The sequence below is a fragment of the Salmo salar genome, chromosome ssa15 (assembly GCF_905237065.1).
Source record: "Salmo salar chromosome ssa15, Ssal_v3.1, whole genome shotgun sequence".
In the NCBI taxonomy this organism is placed as follows: Eukaryota; Metazoa; Chordata; class Actinopteri; order Salmoniformes; family Salmonidae; genus Salmo; species Salmo salar.
The window spans coordinates 94,939,145-94,963,345 of NC_059456.1; the positions used below are offsets into that span (position 1 = coordinate 94,939,145).

The 24,201-nt window shown below is 45.5% G+C and overlaps 1 protein-coding gene across 4 annotated transcripts in view; it reads left to right on the forward strand.

Annotated features, from left to right (window-relative positions):
• Nucleotides 1-17,160, forward strand: part of LOC106572685 (rho guanine nucleotide exchange factor 25) — a 106,096-nt gene extending 88,936 nt beyond the window's left edge. For 2 of the 4 annotated variants that reach the window (XM_045696312.1, XM_045696314.1), the window contains 8 exons: nt 507-599; nt 1,505-1,555; nt 1,863-1,940; nt 2,442-2,633; nt 3,228-3,408; nt 4,944-5,188; nt 8,467-8,616; nt 14,975-17,160. In XM_045696312.1, coding sequence (XP_045552268.1) covers nt 507-599; nt 1,505-1,555; nt 1,863-1,940; nt 2,442-2,633; nt 3,228-3,408; nt 4,944-5,188; nt 8,467-8,616; nt 14,975-15,106 — 1,122 coding nt within the window. In that variant the 3' untranslated portion in view covers nt 15,107-17,160. The remainder of the gene's footprint in view (nt 1-506; nt 600-1,504; nt 1,556-1,862; nt 1,941-2,441; nt 2,634-3,227; nt 3,409-4,943; nt 5,189-8,466; nt 8,617-14,974) is intronic. The other 2 variants (XM_045696313.1, XM_045696315.1) reach the window with 2 other exon arrangements.
• The last annotated feature ends 7,041 nt before the right edge of the window (nt 17,161-24,201 follow it).

Sequence of the window (24,201 nt, forward strand, 5' to 3'; positions counted from 1 at the left end):
CAGTCAATAATACAGTAGAACAAAAGAAAACAAAAGTCTATATACAGTGAGTGCAAATTAGGTAAGTTAAGGCAAAAAATAGGCCATGGTGGCGAAGTAATTACAATATAGCAATTAAACACTGGAATGGTAGATGTGCAGAAGATGAATGTGCAAGTAGAGATACTGGGGTGCAAAGGAACAAGATAAATAAATAAATACAGTATGGGGATGAGGTAGGTAGATAGATGGGCTGTTTACAGATGGGCTATGTACAGGCGGAGTGATCTGTGAGCTGCTCTGACAGCTGGTGCTTAAAGCTAGTGAGGGAGATATGAGTCTCCAGCTTCAGAGATTTTGTATGTTGTAGGAATGCAATGTTATGGTTGGTTGTATTAATTACATTTTGAGGTATATCATATTGATATACACTGAATTAACAAAACATTAAGAACAGCGTCCTAATATTGAGTTGCACCATCCCCCCAACACCCCCATCACCCCCTTTTGTGTGTTGGCCCTATCAGGAGCTGAGACAACATCTGGGTCACAGACTACAACTCAACGACCTGCTGATCAAACCAGTCCAGAGGATCATGAAGTACCAGCTGCTGCTCAAGGTGACGCACACATACAGTATACACACACACACACACACACACACACACACACACACACACACACACACACACACACACACACACACACACACTCACACTCACACTCACACTCACACGCAGGCACGCGCACACACGCACATAGACACACACACACAGACACACACACCACACACACACACACACACACACACACACACACACACACACGCAGGCACACAGGCAGGCACACACACACACAAACACACACACACACACACACACACACACACACACACACACACAAGCACGTACATACGCACGCATGTAGACACACACACAAACGCACACACATGTAGACATACACACACACGGACAGATATACAGTACATGCATGCACGCGCAGACACGCACAGAAGTGCAGGCACGCGTAGACACAGACACACATACACACAGACACACACACAGACACAGACACACACACAGACACACACACAGACAGACACACAGACACAAAATTACAACGAGTCATTTTTGCTTGTACATTTTATTTTGACCTCTTCTGTAAGTAAATACTGTTCAGTAACAGGAGTATATGAAGTATATATAGTTGCTCAGCGAAACCCCATATTTGGTGCGTAACAAAAGTATTTTGACATTATAACACTTGCAGAGCTGTGTAATGGGAGTTTGAATTGTAACTTCCTGGGCGTTAGAGAGGAGACACGTCATACTCATCGTCCACATCTCTAAAGCACGGATACTGGGGCAAAGAACATGGTCATACAACCATTCACCTAGCGCCAAGCTTGTACTCTCTCTGGTATTCAAATTGATCTGAGAAACTAAGAAAGTATCTTCCAGATGTCCTCACCTTACATTACATTGACTGGAACGGTCCTGACTCCATACTGCGTTTATGTGAACAGGACTTCCTCAAGTATTACACCAAAGCTGGGATGGACACAGAAGAGCTGGAGGTGGGTGTTATTCTGATATAGATCATTACAGTTTCTACCATGCATCTACATCTGCTAGTTCTCTAGGAACAGGTAACTACTAGAGCATGTGAGGCTCTGTGTTATTTTGTTCTCTCTTGTCAAACAACCTGTATTCAAGATTTGCTAGTTTTAAGGATCTCTCTCTCTCTCTCTCTCTCTCTCTCACACACACACACACACACACACACACACACACACACACACACACACACACACACACACACACACACACACACACACACACACACACACACACACACACACACACACACACACACACACACAGAAAGCGGTAGAGGTGATGTGCTTTGTGCCCAAACGCTGCAATGACATGATGAACGTGGGACGCCTGCAGGGCTTTGAGGTAAGGCATTGGAATTTAGGGCTCAGTGTATCGTGGAACTTCTGCGCCATTGAAATGTAAAGGCAATGTTCCCGCGTTAGCCAAGACTGCAGACACGTTAAACACTGCATATGTCAGCTCAATTGGAAATGATCTTCACATTTCTATAGCGATGAACTTCTGCGGCACAAATTGAATCAAGCCCTAGGTCTCTCTTTAAAATAGTTCTCACAATTGATGTACTGCACTGTAAGCCAGTGTTTCCCAAACCTCTTCTGAAGTAACTCCAGGCCCAGCCAGTCAATTTATTTGATGTATTCCAGAACTACAACTGTTCATTCTAATGAGGGGTCTACTGATTAGGTGATCATTTGAATCAGGTCTGCTAGTTTTGGAAAACATCAAGTCACTGGCCGGGGGCTCAAGCAGAGGTCCGCGCAAGCCATATAGTAAACCTCTATCCTCTATTCATCCTGTGTCTCTTCTCTCCATCTCTCCCTCCATCCTTCCTTTCGTCCCCAGGGTAAGATCACGGCACAGGGGAAGCTGCTCCAGCAGGACACCTTCACAGTGATGGAACAGGACAGCAGCTTTCTGTCCCGAGCCAAGGAGAGGCGGGTCTTCCTGTTTGAACAGCTGGTCATCTTCAGCGAGCCAATCGACAGGAAGAAAGGGTTCTCACTTCCTGGTTACACCTTCAAGAGCAGCATCAAGGTGGGTCTCTTCTCCTCTTCTAATTCTTATTCTATTCTCTTATTTCATTTCAGATTAGATTGAATGCAGAAACTTAAATTAAAGTTAGAAACAAAATAAAATGTAACTTATTAGCTACACTGGCATAACCAGTCGGTGTAAACAAACAAAATGTTTGTCCAAATCTAGCGTTGTGTACCAGTTACATAACCACCAGCAGTCTGAGACACATGGACAGGGTTGTGAGTGTTCTTGGAAGTCTCTGAAGCATCTGTGTCTGGTCTTTGTTCAGTGTTGGTGAGGTATTTAATGACTTGCTCTCCTCCACCAGATGGTGGTCAGATGTGGTCTGTTCCAGGTGGATGGAACATTACAGGAATGTTCAGATAGATATGCATCACGTAGAACAAATATAATTGGAATAGGTAATCGTGTCAACTCTTTTAATCCCATCAGTAACGTTCCCAGGTTTTCCAGAAATTCTGGTTGGAGGATTCACGGATTCCTTCCTTATTCCGGAAAATCTTCCAACCAGGATTTCTGGAAAACCTGGGAATTTTGGTTAAGTAACCAGAATTGTGCCACTCTACTGCATACACCTGCGATGTGTTCCAGGTCAGCTGTCTGGGGGTGGAGGCTCCAGTGGAGGGGGAGGCGGACCGCCTGGTGCTGACGTCACGGGGAACTGATGGGAGCGTGGTACACTATGTGCTGCAGACCACCTCCCCAGAGGTCTGCAGGGCCTGGGTCGATGATGTGGGACAGATCCTGGAGACCCAGAGGAACTTCCTCAATGGTAGGATGGAAAAACACAACAGCTTTACTTTCTAGATTCATATCTAGACCCCATGCTGCCAATGTGCTCAATGGTAGGGCTGCAGACCCAGATAGACAAAACCAAACAGTAAACAACCACTTACAAGTTACTCATGTCTGACCCTTCGGCTTAAGCTCAACATCCTCAAATTGTCCGATTGGAGACAAACTGATGGCAAAACAAACCTTTATCAGTCACACGTCTGATGTTTAGACCTTTCAGCTTTCTTGCCACTTATGCAATGTGAGCACTGAGCAGTGGGACCAAGTCATTGTTTTACAAGTCACAAGTAAGTCTCAAGTCCCAAGTCAAATCCCAAGTCAAGACCGACAAGTCTCAAGTCAAGTCTCAAGTCCTAAACTTTGACTTTCGAGTCCTAAACAAGTCATAATGTGCTCTTCACCAAATGTAATACCATTTCATATTTTTAACAAGAGTAATAGTTAGTATATTACACTTACGCAAGTCATGAATGCTTTTACAAATATATATGTTTATTACTTTCCAAATAAACGTTATATTTCCATGGAAATACATGGGTAGCCATCAGAAAGACCCGCCCCTCCCATAGCGATCGACTATCGAGGATCGCTATGGGGCGCAATCGGGCGATGTTGGCTTGTACAGAATCGCCCAACATTACACGCACACACACCCTCTCTGTGTGTGGTTACAGTAGGCTAACGTATGTCAATAGTTTTAGGAACAGCAGGAACATCAGGCAGGATTTAGGCTACCAACTGCCTAGCCAGTTGTAGCTCAATCTTGGGTGCAATGATCACGTTCCCGCACTGACTGACTGTGTGGAGGCTCATTGATTTAACGTTACGTTAGCCTACATGCTACACTAGCAAAGTTATTTATAGCTGTCGGCTATATTAGCCACGATGCTTCAAATGTCAAACAAAGTTGGAAATTGTTGCGACTCCGTCAAATTTTTTTGCAAGTTGCCATCCATTTTTTGTTGACTACAGCATAGTCTTTATATCCGAAAATAATAATTTTGGGTATCATCTTTCCAAGGGCTCTGTCTGAATTCACCCACCAGCGTTCCTCTGCACTGCCACACGCAACTTTTTCTCAGCTGGCACAATTTGATTCACTGTTGTCCGATTCAAACTGTAATCCGTTAAATGAAGAGTTGATGCGCTGCACACTTTTTTTAATAGCATAATTTTTTATATTTGTGCTTGGGGAGGGTATCAAGTCAGTTCGAGTCAAAAGGCTCAAGTCCAAGTTAAGTCACGAGTCATTGGTGTTAAAGTCAAAGTCGAGTTGCAAGTCACCATATTTGTGACTCGAGTCTGACTCGAGTCCAAGTCATGTGACTCGAGTCCACACCTCTGCTGAGCAGTAATGTTAGCCAAAAGCAGTTCAGTATCAAGTCGACTTACACAAACCATGAAACTACAATTACCAATAATAATAGTTTGGCCATAAAAAAACACTTTAAAAATAAAAAAGGTGCCTAGTCTAAGTCCTCTCTCTCCGTCTTGTGCCATTCCTTCATCCAGCCCTCCAGTCTCCCATTGAGTACCAGCGGAGGGAGAGTAACAGCAAGTCCAACAGCCTGGGCCGGAACATGAGAGCCCCCCTGTCTGCGGCCAGCGGCCCCCTGCGCCCCCACTCTTCAGCCTCCATCGACCGCCAGCGCCTGCCCTGCCTCCTGTCATACAACACCTCCCTCCCCACCCTCTACCTGCCCAGCCAGGGGGGAACCTGCCCCCAGGGACCTGGCGAAACAAACACACCCCAGGAGGTAAGGTCCAGTTACACACACACACACACACACACACACACATCAGTGACCTACAGCTGTCAGACACGTTGCTTCTGTTTGACCAAAAACAAGGAGACGCTGCCGTCCCCATTTAGCTCGCTGGACTGGAATGGGCTCTGGCCACATCCACACTACAGATTACATTACATAGACCACAACATCCACACTACAGACTACATTACATAGACCACAACATCCACACTACAGACTACATTACATAGACCACAACATCCACGCTACAGACTACATTACATAGACCACAACATCCACACTACAGACTACATTACATAGACCACAACATCCACGCTACAGACTACATTACATAGACCACAACATCCACGCTACAGACTACATTACATAGACCACAACATCCACACTACAGACTACATTACATAGACCACAACATCCACGCTACAGACTACATTACATAGACCACAACATCCACACTACAGACTACATTACATAGACCACAACATCCACGCTACAGACTACATTACATAGACCACAACATCCACACTACAGACTACATTACATAGACCACAACATCCACGCTACAGATTACATTACATAGACCACAACATCCACACTACAGACTACATTACATAGACCACAACATCCACGCTACAGACTACATTACATAGACCACAACATCCATGCTACAGACTACATTACATAGACCACAACATCCACACTACAGACTACATTACATAGACCACAACATCCACGCTACAGACTACATTACATAGACCACAACATCCACACTACAGACTACATTACATAGACCACAACATCCACGCTACAGATTACATTACATAGACCACAACATCCACGCTACAGACTACATTACATAGACCACAACATCCACACTACAGACTACATTACATAGACCACAACATCCACACTACAGACTACATTACATAGACCACAACATCCACGCTACAGACTACATTACATAGACCACAACATCCACACTACAGACTACATTACATAGACCACAACATCCACGCTACAGACTACATTACATAGACCACAACATCCACACTACAGACTACATTACATAGACCACAACATCCACACTACAGACTACATTACATAGACCACAACATCCACACTACAGACTACATTACATAGACCACAACATCCACACTACAGACTACATTACATAGACCACAACATCCACACTACAGACTACATTACATAGACCACAACATCCACGCTACAGACTACATTACATAGACCACAACATCCACGCTACAGACTACATTACATAGACCACAACATCCACGCTACAGACTACATTACATAGACCACAACATCCACACTACAGACTACATTACATAGACCACAACATCCACGCTACAGACTACATTACATAGACCACAACATCCACGCTACAGACTACATTACATAGACCACAACATCCACACTACAGACTACATTACATAGACCACAACATCCAAGCTACAGACTACATTACATAGACCACAACATCCACACTACAGACTACATTACATAGACCACAACATCCACACTACAGACTACATTACATAGACCACAACATCCACACTACAGACTACATTACATAGACCACAACATCCACGCTACAGATTACATTACATAGACCACAACATCCACACTACAGACTACATTACATAGACCACAACATCCACACTACAGACTACATTACATAGACCACAACATCCACGCTACAGACTACATTACATAGACCACAACATCCACGCTACAGACTACATTACATAGACCACAACATCCACACTACAGACTACATTACATAGACCACAACATCCACACTACAGACTACATTACATAGACCACAACATCCACACTACAGACTACATTACATAGACCACAACATCCACGCTACAGATTACATTACATAGACCACAACATCCACACTACAGATTACATTACATAGACCACAACATCCACACTACAGATTACATTACATAGACCACAACATCCAAGCTACAGATTACATTACATAGACTACATTACATAGACCACAACATCCAAGCTACAGATTACATTACATAGACTACATTACATAGACCACAACATCCACACTACAGACTACATTACATAGACCACAACATCCACACTACAGACTGCATTACATAGACCACAACATCCACACTACAGATTACATTACATAGACCACAACATCCACACTACAGATTACATTACATAGACCACAACATCCACGCTACAGACTACATTACATAGACCACAACATCCACACTACAGATTACATTACATAGACCACAACATCCACGCTACAGATTACATTACATAGACCACAACATCCACGCTACAGACTACATTACATAGACCACAACATCCATGCTACAGACTACATTACATAGACCACAACATCCATGCTACAGACTACATTACATAGACCACAACATCCACACTACAGACTACATTACATAGACCACAACATCCACGCTACAGACTACATTACATAGACCACAACATCCACGCTACAGACTACATTACATAGACCACAACATCCACACTACAGACTACATTACATAGACCACAACATCCACGCTACAGACTACATTACATAGACCACAACATCCACACTACAGACTACATTACATAGACCACAACATCCACACTACAGATTACATTATAGACCACAACATCCACGCTACAGACTACATTACATAGACCACAACATCCACGCTACAGATTACATTACATAGACCACAACATCCACGCTACAGATTACATTACATAGACCACAACATCCACGCTACAGACTACATTACATAGACCACAACATCCATGCTACAGACTACATTACATAGACCACAACATCCATGCTACAGACTACATTACATAGACCACAACATCCACACTACAGACTACATTACATAGACCACAACATCCACGCTACAGACTACATTACATAGACCACAACATCCACACTACAGATTACATTACATAGACCACAACATCCAAGCTACAGATTACATTACATAGACCACAACATCCAAGCTACAGATTACATTACATAGACTACATTACATAGACCACAACATCCACACTACATGTCTGGATCAGGAATCCTTTAATTAATATCCTCATCTGAAAATCTGAAATAATCTGAGATCACATGACACATTTTTTTCATGTAACAATAAAGATGAACAATAATTTGTTTGCTCTCAGCTCTCAGTATCAGATGTTTAGTTGTGTTGTGTGTGGTCTTGTGTGTGTGTTTGCAGTCTCCTCTGGTCAGTAGGAACTCCCAGAAAACAGTCTCTCAGTCTGACATCCAGCTAGCCTTCATCGACCAGTCTGCCCTGTCTCACTACTCCAGGACCCAAACCCCCCTGCAGTGCCAAGCTGTGTCCAACGGGCTGTATAGCACACAGGTCTACACACGTACACACACACACAAACACATGCAAGCGCACAGATGCACGCGCACACACACACCTATATGTGCACATGCACGGACTAGGGTTTGTATAACCCGGTTACCGGGATTTACCGGACAAAATCACTCCCTTTTCTCTGGATAAATAACTGCGAGGAACCAGTAAGTTATAAAACAATATTTGTATGAACAGCATGGCGTGAAACGGAACTAGCAAATTACAGTGGCTTGCGAAAGTATTCACCCCCTTGGCATTTTTACTGGAATTAAAATTGGAATAAAAAAAAATTGGGGGGGGTTAGTATCACTAGATTTACACAACATGCCTACCACTTTGAAGATGCAAAATATCTTTCTTTGTGAAACAAACAAGAAATAAGACAAAAAAACAGAAAGCATAACTATTCACCCCCCCCCCCCCCCCCAAAAAAAGTCAATACTTTGTAGAGCCACCTTTTGCAGCAGTTACAGCTGCAAGTCTCTTGGAGTATGTCTCTATAAGCTTGGCACATCTAGCCACTGGGATTTTTGCCCATTCTTCAAGGCAAAACCGCTCCAGCTCCTTCAAGTCTTCAAGAGAGCGAGAGTTGCACCCCTTCTGAAAAAACCTACACTCGATCCCTCCGATGTCAACAACTACAGACCAGTATCCCTTCTTTCTTTTCTCTCCAAAACTCTTGAACGTGCCGTCCTTGGCCAGCTCTCCTGCTATCTCTCTCAGAATGACCTTCTTGATCCTAATCAGTCAGGTTTGAAGACTGGGCATTCAACTGAGACTGCTCTTCTCTGTGTCACGGAGGCTCTCCGCACTGCTAAAGCTAACTCTCTCTCCTCTGCTCTCATCCTTCTAGACCTATCTGCTGCCTTTGATACTGTGAACCATCAGATCCTCCTCTCCACCCTCTCCGAGTTGGGCATCTCCGGCGCGGCCCACGCTTGGATTGCGTCCTACCTGACAGGTCGCTCCTACCAGGTGGCGTGGCGAGAATCTGTCTCCGCACCATGCACTCTCACCACTGGTGTCCCCCAGGGCTCTGTTCTAGGCCCTCTCCTATTCTCGCTATACACCAAGTCACTTGGCTCTGTCATATCCTCACATGGTCTCTCCTATCATTGCTATGCAGACGACACACAATTAATCTTCTCCTTTCCCCCTTCTGATAACCAGGCGGCGAATCGCATCTCTGCATGTCTGGCAGACATATCAGTGTGGATGACGGATCACCACCTTAAGCTGAACCTCGGCAAAACGGAGCTGCTCTTCCTCCCGGGGAAGGACTGCCCGTTCCATGATCTCGCCATCACGGTTGACAACTCTCTTGTGTCCTCCTCCGAGTGCTAAGAACCTTGGCGTGATCCTGGACAACACCCTGTCGTTCTCCACTAACATCAAGGCGGTGACCCGATCCTGTAGGTTCATGCTCTACAACATTCGCAGAGTACGACCCTGCCTCACACAGGAAGCGGCGCAGGTCCTAATCCAGGCACTTGTCATCTCCCGTCTGGATTACTGCAACTCGCTGTTGGCTGGGCTCCCTGCCTGTGCCATTAAACCCCTACAACTCATCCAGAACGCCGCAGCCCGTCTGGTGTTCAACCTTCCCAAGTTCTCTCACGTCACCCCGCTCCTCCGCTCTCTCCACTGGCTTCCAGTTGAAGCTCGCATCCGCTACAAGACCATGGTGATTGCCTACGGAGCTGTGAAGGGAACGGCACCTCCATACCTTCAGGCTCTGATCAGGCCCTACACCCAAACAAGGGCACTGCGTTCATCCACCTCTGGCCTGCTGGCCCCCCTACCTCTGAGGAAGCACAGTTCCCGCTCAGCCCAGTCAAAACTGTTCGCTGCTCTGGCACCCCAATGGTGGAACAAGCTCCCTCACGACGCCAGGACAGCGGAGTCAATCACCACCTTCCGGAGACACCTGAAACCCCACCTCTTTAAGGAATACCTAGGATAGGATAAAGTAATCCTTCTAACCCCCCCCCCTTAAAATATTTAGATGCACTATTGTAAAGTGGTTGTTCCACTGGATATCATAAGGTGATGGATAAGAGCGTCTGCTAAATGACTTAAATGTAAATGTAAATGTAAGTTGGATGGGTTCCACTGGTGTACAGCAATATTTAAGTCATACCACAGCTTCTCAATTGGATTGAGGTCTGGGCTTTGACTAGGCCATTCCGAGGCATTTAAATGTTTCCCCTTAAATCAGTCGAGTATTACTTTAGCAGTATGCTTAGGGTCATTGTCCTGCTGGAAGGTGAACCTCCGTCCCAGTCTCAAATCTCTGGAAGACTGAAACAGGTTTCCCTCAAAAATGTCCCTGTATTTAGCGCCATCCATCATTCCATCAATTCTGACCAGTTTCCCAGTCCCTGCCAATGAAAAACATCCCCACAGCATGATGCTGCCACCACCATGCTTCACTGTGGGGAGGGTGTTCTCAGGGTGATGAGAGGTGTTACGCCAGACATAGCGTTTTCCTTGATGGCCAAAAAGCTCAATTTTAGTCTCATCTGACCAGAGTGCCTTCTTCCATATGTTTGGGGAGTCTCCCTCCCACAAGCCTTTTGGTGAACCAAACGTATTTGCTTATTTTTTTCTTTAAGCAATAGCTTTTTTATGGCCACTCTTCCGTAAATCCCAGCTTTGTGGAGTGTACGGCTTAAAGTGGTCCTATGGACAAATACTCCAATCTCCGCTTTGGAGCTTTGCAGCTCCTTCAGGGTTATCTTTGGTCTCTTTGTTGCCTCTCTGATTAATGCCCTCCTTGCCTGGTCTGTGAGTTTTGGTGGGCGGCCCTCTCTTGGCAGGTTTGTTGTGGTGCCATATTCTTTCAATTTTTTAATAGTGGATTTAATGGTGCTCCGTGGGATGCTCAAAGTTTCTGATATTTTTTATAACCCAACCCTGATCTGTACTTCTCCACAACTATGTCCCTGACTTGTTTGGAGAGCTCCTTGGTCTTCATGGTGCCGCTTGCTTTGTGGTGCCCCTTGCTTAGTGGTGTTGCAGACTCTGGGGCCTTTCAGAACAACTGTGTATATATACTGAGATCCGGTGACAGATCATGCGACACTTAAAGGATGTCCACCTGTGTGCAATCTAACTAATTATGTGACTTCTCAAGGTAATTGGTTGCACTAGATAGGGGCTTCATAGTAAAGGAGGTGAATGCATATGCCAGGTTACCTGGGAGAAAAGTGATTTATTCTCGGGATGGAACTTTTGTAAAATACCGGGAAACTATTCAACCCTAGCAGGGACGCATGCAAACACACCGCAACATGCACCACACACACAGCACGCACCACACACACGGCACACACCACACACACTGCACGCTCCACACACACACAGCACGCACCACACACACAGCACGTACCACACACGCAACATGCACTACACACACAGCACGCACCACACACATGGCACGCACCACACACACTGCACGCTCCACACACACAGCACGCACCACACACACAGCACGCACCACACACACCGCACGCACCGCACGCACCGCACGCACACACATAGCACACACACACACACACATAACACGCACCACACACACATAGCACGCACCACACACACACATAACACGCACCACACACACATAACACGCACACACACACACATAGCACGCACACACACACACACATAACACGCACACACACACACATAACACGCACCACACACACATAGCACGCACCACACACACGGCACGCACCACACACACTGCACGCTCCACACACACTGCACGCTCCACACACACTGCACACTCCACACACACTGCACGCTCCACACACACAGCACGCACCACACACACGGCACGCACCACACACACTGCACGCTCCACACACACAGCACGCACCACACACACAGCACGTACCACACACACCGCACGCACCGCACGCACCGCACGCACACACATAGCACACACACACACACACATAGCACGCACACACACACACATAGCACGCACCACACACACAGCACGCACCACACACACAGCACGCACCACACACACACACACACAGCATGCACCACACACACACACACAGCACGCACCACACACACAGCACGCACTACACACACAGCACGCACCACACACACAGCACGCACCACACACACAGCAAGCACCACACACACAGCAAGCACCACACACACAGCACGCACCACACACACAGCACGCACCACACACACACACACACACAGCACGCACCACACACACAGCACGCACCACACACATAGCACTCACCACACACACAGCACGCACCACACACACAGCACGCACCACACACACAGCAAGCACCACACACACAGCACGCACCACACACACAGCACGCACCACACACACAGCAAGCACCACACACACAGCAAGCACCACACACACAGCACGCACCACACACACAGCAAGCACCACACACACAGCACGCACCACACACACAGCACGCACCACACACACAGCACGCACCACACACACATAGCACGCACCACACACACAGCACGCACCACACACACAGCACGCACCACACACACACACACACAGCATGCACCACACACACAGCACGCACCACACACATAGCACTCACCACACACACAGCACGCACCACACACACAGCACGCACCACACACACACACACACAGCACGCACCACACACACAGCACGCACCACACACACAGCAAGCACCACACACACAGCAAGCACCACACACACAGCACGCACCACACACACAGCACGCACCACACACACAGCACGCACCACACACACATAGCACGCACCACACACACAGCACGCACCACACACACAGCACGCACCACACACACAGCAAGCACCACACACACAGCACGCACCACACACACAGCACGCACCACACACACAGCACGCACCACACACACATAGCACGCACCACACACACATAGCACGCACCACACACACAGCACGCACCACACACACACACACACAGCACGCACCACACACACAGCACGCACCACACACACAGCACTCACCACACACACAGCACGCACCACACACACAGCACGCACCACACACACAGCACGCACCACACACACAGCACGCACCACACACACAGCACGCACCACACACACAGCACGCACCACACACACAGCACGCACCACACACATAGCACTCACCACACACACAGCACGCACCACACACATAGCACGCACCACACACAGAAATACACAAATGCAAGGATACAAAACCAGAGGCCGGTTACTTTTCCTAGAACCTATTCCCCTAATTTGTTATGGGAAAGCATGCATGCTGAAATGTAATTATATAATTTACACATCACTACATTTCAATCTGATTTCTAGTTTTATTGTATGTCTTATAGGCATGGTCTATCACCCATGTCAAGAACATTTAGAGAAATAATTAATAATGGTTCATATAATTCTAATTATTATACGCTCATTTACGTTCATTAAAATTTGAAAGGCTTCAGTAAACTCAAATGATTTGTACTGGAATAGAGGAGGAATTTAAGTAGAAGGAATCTGCATCAAAATGAGAGGTAGGCTACTACTCCCCCTGTTGGCCACAAACAGAAAACAGAATTATTCTTCAGACTGAAAGAGCATTGGGAATATTGTAGAGGTGTTTTGTCTGTAACAATATGAAGAACCACAGATTGGAGGTGTGTTGCTGTACACTAATTGCTCGATTTAGCCACAACTCATCATCATCATCATCATCATCCTTTTCTCCTTTCAGACTGGGGTACAATAGTGCTAGCTAGGTATCCTGTTGTTGACCTCTGTTGAGTGTCTCAGACCACCATGAACCACACAACCCTCTGTCTTCACTAATACAGACCATCTCTGCTGCTTGTACTTAGTGAGTGGTGCCGACAGACTAACATTGGTTCTGACTAGCTGGTTTGCTGTTCTATGTATTTACTCGGGGCTGCATGGGGCCTATGGGTAGATAACAAACAGGAAAGAGGCTGACCCAGAGAAGCAAGTCCGAAAGTCAGAGATGCCTATCAATGGCCTAATTGTTTTCTCTCATGGTGGAATTTCCGCATTGTGTTGTTGTGACTGATATTTTTAACAGGAAAAACAAACCACAAATGGCTGTTGCTGATATGGTGAATCATTTGCTAAGCATCTTACTTCTTTAACATTTCCCCTGAACAGATTTTCTGACATCTAGATTTCTACCCAGAGTTATTCACAATGGTTATAGTAAGGCATATGCATCTGTTCAAGAGAAAAACAACAACAGTGAACTAGTACTAGTTATTTAGGTTACATTTCATTCAATCTATCAACATTTCAAGTAAAAACGTATTTTAATCTGAGTGTCCTCCTCCCCCAGCAGAGAGCAGGAGAGGGCTGCCGTAGCAGAGTGCTGCCTGGTGAGGCTGGACCTCCTCCTGTATCCATCCCTGGTCCCTCGGCTGGCCGGCGCTACAGCAACCTGGCCCAGCTCAATGAAGATGACCTATGAACCGTGACCGATAGGAGGAAAACTGGAAGGTCATGAACTTCCACAGCTAGCGCAGAGAGAAGCAGGAGGACCTCATCTAGACCTAACGTCTATTGATGCTATTGTAACTTTAGGGACCTTTTGAAGATGGATGGATGACTCTCTTTATGGAGCGAGGACTGGATGGAGGCTGCTTTTTCAGACTGTATGAGGATGGTTCACTGACATCATGGAGAAGTGTGTACATACTGCATGTCTGTAAAATGCGTCTGTGTGTTTATGCGTGTGTACAGGATAGGCGGTTGCTCTTCTTGTACCAACATGCAGATAAAAGGACTCCACCTTGAAGAGAATAGGACTGTAGATCTGAACGGATCTTTATCTCAGCTCTCTCACCCTGCTGGATTCTTCTATCCCTCCTTTATAAAGACAACTATTTGTATTTTCAGGCCATTGTCGAAACATGCCATCATTCCTCCACTAAACGGGGCCTACAGTACACTATGTTGCTGTAGTAGACAATGAGGAGAGAGGGGATGCCAGCTAGATTAATACATTTCATCTGTATATATGTAGAAGTTTGGATTCATCTGTTATAGAAAATAGCTTTTCTGCTCCTGCTGCAGTGTTTCAAAAAGACGAGAATGAGAGAACTCCCATGTCCTCTTTTTCTGTTTGACCGAAGCTGGCTCTTGTTTGATCTGAATATTCTGTAATATAAAGGGGCGAGGGAGCCCCCTGGAGGCACTCTGCAGGCGTGGCATCACTCAGACTCAGTCTTTCCTCAGATTCAGATGGATTCCTTGGTAAGTTCTCAATTACATACTCCTCGCATCCTCTCTCCTCATCTCCTTCTCAAAACCCATTGGAGGAAATGGTCAGAGGGAAGGGACCTCTGGCTTTCTCATCCAATTAGTTTTTAGAAGGAGAAGAAGAGAGAGGACGCAAGGAGTATGTCATTGAGGTCTTTCCCTTGTGTCCTTTGCTCCCATCCTTTCGCTAAACGTCAGAGAGAAAGGAGAGGATTATAAGAGATGGGGAGAGGATGGGAGGAGAGGAACGAATTGAGCCAGGACTATGAAGATGTGGCCAGAGAAATGGCCATGCTAATGCTTGGGGATGGAGAACGACTCATTTTTCAAATGTATATTTTCTTGACGTCCTCTAGGTACGTCCTAGGAGACATTCGTGGGTTGTATTGAAATATGAAATAAGATGTCACACAGTCGTCTGTCAATTAAGTTCAATGTTGATGTGCCACAGCTTTCTGCTGTATTTATTCATCTCGGCTGGCTTTTGCTACTGCATACTACTACTACTACTACTACTACACACCACACCATACATCTCTGCTTCTTAGATAAAGGATGACAGTTTAAAGACCGCTAACTACTTGGGTTATTGTGTCAGTTGACAATATGGATAAAAAGTTCTGCATTCTCTGTCCACATCAAAATGAGATGTCAAATACTTCAGTTCGTATTGCCGCTACAATTTTATTACCAAATGTTGTGTTTAACACGTCAAATACATGTAGTTGTGATGTTGTGTATTTCAACGCCCAACCTTTCATCTTATTAATCAAAGCAAATGACTGTAAACAGAGATGATAAGAGAAGAGTCTGACATCTAGCATGTCCGCTATAGGTGAATTCCTCTCTATGACCAGTACAGGTCAATATAAGGCTTCCACATCCAGATAGCAGTCTAATAAGACCGCTGCACCAAAGATCAATGGCTTCCAGTTCCAATGGCACCTCTAGCTAAATCTATTTCAAATATCAGCACCGAGGAGAGCCCTACCGTGACTGTTTCAATTCAGAACACCATCTCATACAAACCCAGAGTACTCAATGACCACGGGGTGCCGTTTGTAAAGTTAAACAGTGAAGACTGTCATATTTCAGTGGCAATTAGTGATCTAGCATTTTGTGCATGTGACTTAAATATGAAGGAATACCACTCCTGAAATGAATATCGACTAAAGAGCGGGAATATGGGTTATAAAGATGCCATATTTGACGGAATAGAATCTGTTGTATTATATTAAATAAAGTGAACTTTTTAATTAAGAATTGCCTATTGTTATGTAATTTCTGAAGGTCTATCACTCTAACATTGAGATAATCTGAATATATATGGAAATATATCAGGAGTGATAATACATGGGGATTACAACCGAATCCGTTCAAAATATTGAACAGGAGTGGGACAACATTCCACATTCAACATCCTGATCAACTCTATGCAATGGAGATGTGTAGCACTACATCAGGCAAATGGTGGTCACACCAGATACTGACTGGTTTTCTGATCTACGTCCCTACTTGTTTTTTTAAGGTATCTGTGACCAACAGATACATATCTGTATTCCCAGTCATGTGAAATCCATAGATTATGGCCTAATGAATTTATTTAAATTGATAGATTTTAACTTGACTTTAACTCAGTAAAATCTAAGAAATTGTTGCATGTTGTGTATACATTTTTGTTCAGTGTATATCCGAATTTAACAATGAATGTCAGTCTCAGTTCGTCTCTTTATTCTAATCTAAAAGGAACGATGCCCTGTTCATGCATACAGAAATAACAAGGAGGAATTTCACACGTTATTCATTCTAGTGCCACGTACCCGGCCTAAACTAAAACAAAGTTAACTTTATACAGCCTCTGAAGACAAAGAGAACCCCTGGATAAGGGCCACCAGATATCTGGTATTCAGAATAAAGGAAGGGTCATCCTGGGCTGTAAAGTAAAGCAGGGCACGTCCTGATCGTAACAAGTCTGTGACAAATGGGGTCTGTGAGGGAGAGAGGGGGGAGGTAAAGGGGGTGAGGCTAGGGGAAGAGAGTGGGGTACTAAAGGGTATTAGGCCAAAATCAGAGCAAGTTCCCATCACCTAGGGGGTTAGTTGTTCAGTTAGTTCCCCTCAGAATAAAGGGTAGTCTTAGCCAGTGGGATAGTAAACATCATAAGGCATATGTGATATAGGGACTGGGGGGCTCAAATCAAAGAGAGTTCCTGTCAGCACAAAAAGGGGATAGTTTGTTTGTTAGATTAAATCAAATTTTATTTTATTTATCATATGCGCCGAATACAACTGTTGTAGACTTTACAGTGAAATGCTTGAATACGAACCTTTCCCTAGATGCAGAGTTTAAAAAACAATAACAAATAAAATAGCAACTAATACAAGAGGAATAAAATAAAATACACAATAATGGAGTTATATACAGGGAGTATCTGTACCAGATCAATGTGGAGCTATATACAGGGGGTACCAGTACCAGATCAATGTGGAGCTATATACAGGGAGTACCAGTACCAGATCAATGTGGAGCTATATACAGGGAGTACCAGTACCAGATCAATTTGGAGCTACATACAGGGAGTACCAGTACCAAATCAGTGTGGAGCTATATACAGGGACTACCAGTACCAGATCAATGTGGAGCTATATACAGGGAGTACCAGTACCAGATCAATGTGGAGCAATTTACAGGGAGTACCAGTAGCAGATCAATGTGGAGCTATATACAGGGAGTACCAGTACCAGATCAATGTGGAGCAATTTAAAGGGAATACCAGTACCAGATCAATGTGGAGCTATATACAGGGGGACCAGTACCAGATCAATGTGGAGCAATTTACAGGGAGTACCAGTACCAGATCAATGTGGAGCTATATACAGGTAGTACCAGTACCAGATCAATGTGTAGCTATATACAGGGAGTACCTGTACCAGATCAATGTGGAGCTATATACAGGGAGTAGCTGTACCAGATCAATGTGGAGCTATATACAGGGAGTACCAGATCAATGTGGAGCTATATACAGGGAGTACCAGTACTAGATCAATGTGGAGCTATATACAGGGAGTACCAGTACCAGATCAATGTGGAGCTATATACAGGGAGTACCAGTACCAGATCAATGTGGAGCTATATACAGGGAGTAGCTGTACCAGATCAATGTGGAGCTATATACCGGGAGTACCAGTACCAGATCAATGTGGAGCTATATACAGGGAGCACCAGTACCAGATCAATGTGGAGCTATATACAAGGAGTACCAGATCAATGTGGAACTATATACAGGGAGTACCAGTACCAGATCAATGTGGAGCTATATACAGGGAGTACCAGTACCAGATCAATGTGGAGCTATATACAGGGAGTACCAGTACCAGATCAATGTGGAACTATATACAGGGAGTACCAGTACCAGATCAATGTGGAGCTATATACAGGGAGTACCAGTACCAGATCAATGTGGAACTATATACAGGGAGTACCATTACCAGATCAATGTGGAACTATATACAGGGAGTACCAGTACCAGATCAATGTGGAACTATATACAGGGAGTACCAGTACCAGATCAATGTGGAGCTATATACAGGGAGTACCAGATCAATGTGGAACTATATACAGGGAGTACCAGATCAATGTGGAGCTATATACAGGGAGTACCAGTACCAGATCAATGTGGAGCTATATACAGGGAGCACCAGTACCAGATCAATGTGGAGCTATATACAGGGAGTACCAGTACCAGATCAATGTGGAGCTATATACAGGGAGTACCAGTACCAGATCAATGTGGAACTATATACAGGGAGTACCAGATCAATGTGGAGCTATATACAGGGAGCACCAGTACCAGATCAATGTGGAGCTATATACAGGGAGTACCAGTACCAGATCAATGTGGAGCTATATATAGGGAGTACCAGTACCAGATCAATGTGGATCTATATACAGGGAGTACCAGTACCAGATCAATGTGGAGCTATATACAGGGAGTACCAGTACCAGATCAATGTGGAGCTATATACAGGGAGTACCAGTACCAGACCAATGTGGAGCTATATATATACAGGGAGTACCAGATCAATGTGGAGCTATATACAGGGAGTACCAGATCAATGTGGAGCTATATACAGGGAGTACCAGTACCAGATCAATGTGGAGCTATATACAGGGAGTACCAGCACCAGATCAATGTGGAGCTATATACAGGGAGTACCAGCACCAGATCAATGTGGAGCTATATACAGGGAGTACCAGTACCAGATCAATGTGGAGCTGCATACAGGGAGTACCAGTAGCAGATCAATGTGGAGCTATATACAGGGAGTACCAGTACCAGATCAATGTGGAGCTATATACAGGGAGTACCAGTACTAGATCAATTTGGAGCTATATACAGGGAGAACCAGTACCAGATCAATGTGGAACTATATACAGGGAGTACCAGCACCAGATCAATGTGGAGCTATATACAGGGAGTACCAGTACCAGATCTATGTGGAGCTATATACAGGGAGTACCAGTACCAGATCTATGTGGAGCTATATACAGGGAGTACCAGTACCAGATCAATGTGGAGCTATATACAGGGAGTACCAGTACCAGATCAATGTGGAACTATATACAGGGAGTACCAGTACCAGATCAATGTGGAACTATATACAGGGAGTACCAGATCAATGTGGAGCTATATACAGGGAGTACCAGTACCAGATCAATGTGGAGCTATATACAGGGAGTACCAGCACCAGATCAATGTGGAGCTATATACAGGGAGTACCAGTACCAGATCAATGTGGAGCTGCATACAGGGAGTACCAGTAGCAGATCAATGTGGAGCTATATACAGGGACTACCAGTACCAGATCAATGTGGAGCTATATACAGGGAGTACCAGTACCAGTTCAATGTGGAGCTATATACAGGGAGTACCAGTACTAGATCAATGTGGAGCTATATACAGGGAGAACCAGTACCAGATCAATGTGGAACTATATACAGGGAGTACCAGCACCAGATCAATGTGGAGCTATATACAGGGAGTACCAGTACCAGATCTATGTGGAGCTATATACAGGGAGTACCAGTACCAGATCTATGTGGAGCTATATACAGGGAGTACCAGTACCAGATCAATGTGGAGCTATATACAGGGAGTACCAGTACCAGATCAATGTGGAGCTATATACAGGGAGTACCAGTTCCAGATCAATGTGGAACTATATACAGGGAGTACCAGTACCAGATCAATGTGGAGCTATATACAGGGAGTACCAGTACCAGATCAATGTGTAGCTATATACAGGGAGTACCAGTACCAGATCAATGGGGAGCTATATACAGGGAGTACCAGTACCAGATCAATGTGGAGCTATATACAGGGAGTACCAGTACCAGATCAATGTGGAACTATATACAGGGAGTACCAGTACCAGATCAATGTGGAACTATATACAGGGAGTACCAGTACCAGATCAATGTGGAGCTATATACAGGGAGTACCAGTACCAGATCAATGGGGAGCTATATACAGGGAGTACCAGTACCAGATCAATGTGGAGCTATATACAGGGAGTACCAGTTCCAGATCAATGTGCAGAGGTACGAGGTACTTGACATAGATATGGACATGAAGGCAGGGTAAGGGCAGGCAACAACACATCTGCCACGCTGATCCTCAACACTGAGGCCCCTCAGGGATGCGTGCGTAGTCTCCTCTTGTACTCCCTGTTCAACCACGACTGCGTGACCTAGCACGACTCCAACGCCATCATTAAGTTTGCCGATGACACAACAGTGGTAGGTCTGGTCACCGATAACGATGAGACAGCCTATAGGGAGGAGGTCAGAGACCTAGCAGTGTGGTGCCAGGACAACAACCTCTCCCTCAAAGTGAGCAAACAAAGGAGATGATCGTGGACTATAGGAAAAGGAGGGCCAAACAGGACCCCATTAACATCGACAGGGCTGAAGTTCCTTGTTGTTCACATCACCAAAGAACTATCAATGTCCAAACACTCCAAGACAGTTGTGAAGAGGAAACGACAACACCTTTTCCCCCTTGGGAGACTGAAAAGATTTAGCATTGTTCCCCAGATCCTCAAAACGTTTTACAGCTGCACCATCGAGAGCATCCTGACCGGTTGCATCACCGCCTGGTATGGCAACTGTTCGGCATCTGACCGAGCATCTGATTGTTTTTGAAAGAAAAGCACATTTTTTGTCCATTAAAATAATATCAAATTGATCAGATATACATTGTAGACATTTTGATGTTGTAAATGACTATTGTAGCTGGAAACGGCAGATTTTTTGTGGAATATCTACATAAGCGTACAGAGACCCATTATAAGCAACCATCACTCCTGTGTTCCAATGGCACGTTGTGTTAGCTAATCCAAGTTTATCATTTTTATAAGCGAATTGATCATTAGAGAAACCTTTTGCAATTATGTTAGCACAGCTGAAAACTGTTGTTCTGATTAAAGAAGCAATAAACTGGCCTTCTTTAGACTAGTTGAGTATCTGGAGCATCAGCATTTGTGGGGTCGAATACAGGCTCAAAATGGCCAGAAACAAAGACTTTCTTCTGAAACTCGTCAGTCTATTCTTGTTCTGAGAAATGAAGGCTATTCCATGCGAGAAAATGCCATGAAACTGAAGATCTTGTACAACGCTGTGTACTACTCCCTTCACAGAACAGTGCAAACTGGCTCTAACCAGAATAGAAAGCTGAGTGTGAGGCCGCGGTGCACAACTGAGCAAGAGGACAAGTACATTAGAGTGTCTCAACATCAACAGTGAAGAGGCGACTCCGGGATGCTGCAAAGAAAAAGCCATATCTCAGACTGGCCAATAAAAATAAAAGATTAAGATGGGCAAAAGAACACAGACACTGGACAGAGGAACTCTGCCTAGAAGTCCAGCATCCCCGAGTCGCCTCTTCACTGTTGATGTTGAGACTGGTGTTTTGCGGGTAATATTTAATGAAGCTGCCAGTTGAGGACTTGTTAAGTGTCTGTTTCTCCAACGACACTCTAATGTACTTGTCCTATTTAAAAAAAAAAAAAAGGTATTTAGTTTATTTAGTCAATATTTTCTGAACTATTTTCTGAACTGTATTATTGGTTAAGGCCTTTTGAAGTGGGGGAGGTTGGGAGATAGAAAGAGGTGAGAGAGGGTGAGGCTTGGGGAGAGGTTGAGGCTGGGGGAGAGGGGGAGGTTGGGAGATAGAAAGAGGTGAGAGAGGGTGAGAGAGAGAGGGTGAGGCTTGGGGAGAGGATGAGGCTGGGGGAGAGGGGGAGGCTGGGAGATAGAAAGAGGTCAGAGATGGGGTGAGGCTTGGGGAGAGGGTGAAGCTGGGAGCTAGAGAGGGGGGATGAAGAGGTTATTAACTTTCACAAGAGGGAAAAATCAAAGGGCACCACTGGGGTGGTCTGAGCAACAGGGGGGTCTGAGCAACGGGGTCCCATTCACAGGGGAGTCCTGTCGAGTGGAGTGCCAGTGCATCTGTTGACTCAATGTCCTCCATTCAGAGAAAGTAAACAGCCATTAAAGCCACATGATTGTGAACTTGAATGCAGAAGGCGAAACAACTACCCCTGAACAGCCCCCCCAAACTGCTCTCAAACAGCCCCCGTCCCCCCCACCAAACTACTCCCTGAACAGCCCCCGTCCCCCCCACCAACCCACTAAACTGCCCTCAAACAGCCCCTGCCCCCCCCACCAAACTACTCCCTGAACAGCCCCCGTCCCCCCCACCAAACTACTCCCTGAACAGCCCCCGCCCCCCCACCAAACTACTCCCTGAACAGCCCCCGTCCCCCCCACCAAACTACTCCCTGAACAGCCCCCGTCCCCCCACCAAACTACTCCCTGAACAGCCCCCGTCCCCCCCACCAAACTACTCCCTGAACAGCCCCCGTCCCCCCACCAAACTACTCCCTGAACAGCCCCGTCCCCCCACCAAACTACTCCCTGAACAGCCCCCGTCCCCCCCACCAAACTACTCCCTGAACAGCCCCCGTCCCCCCACCAAACTACTCCCTGAACAGCCCCCCCAAACTGCTCTCAAACAGCCCCCGTCCCCCCCACCAACCCACTAAACTGCTCTCAAACAGCCCCCGTCCCCCCCACCAACCCACTAAACTGCCCCCAAACATTCCTTCACACTTCAATGACACAATACTGAAATTCACACAATACTAGTATTAGGTGGAAGTAGGCATAGCAAGCATTTGAGTCTCACATTATCAATCTGACCAAATATGAGAAAATAACATCAGAGAACATGAATTTGCTTTA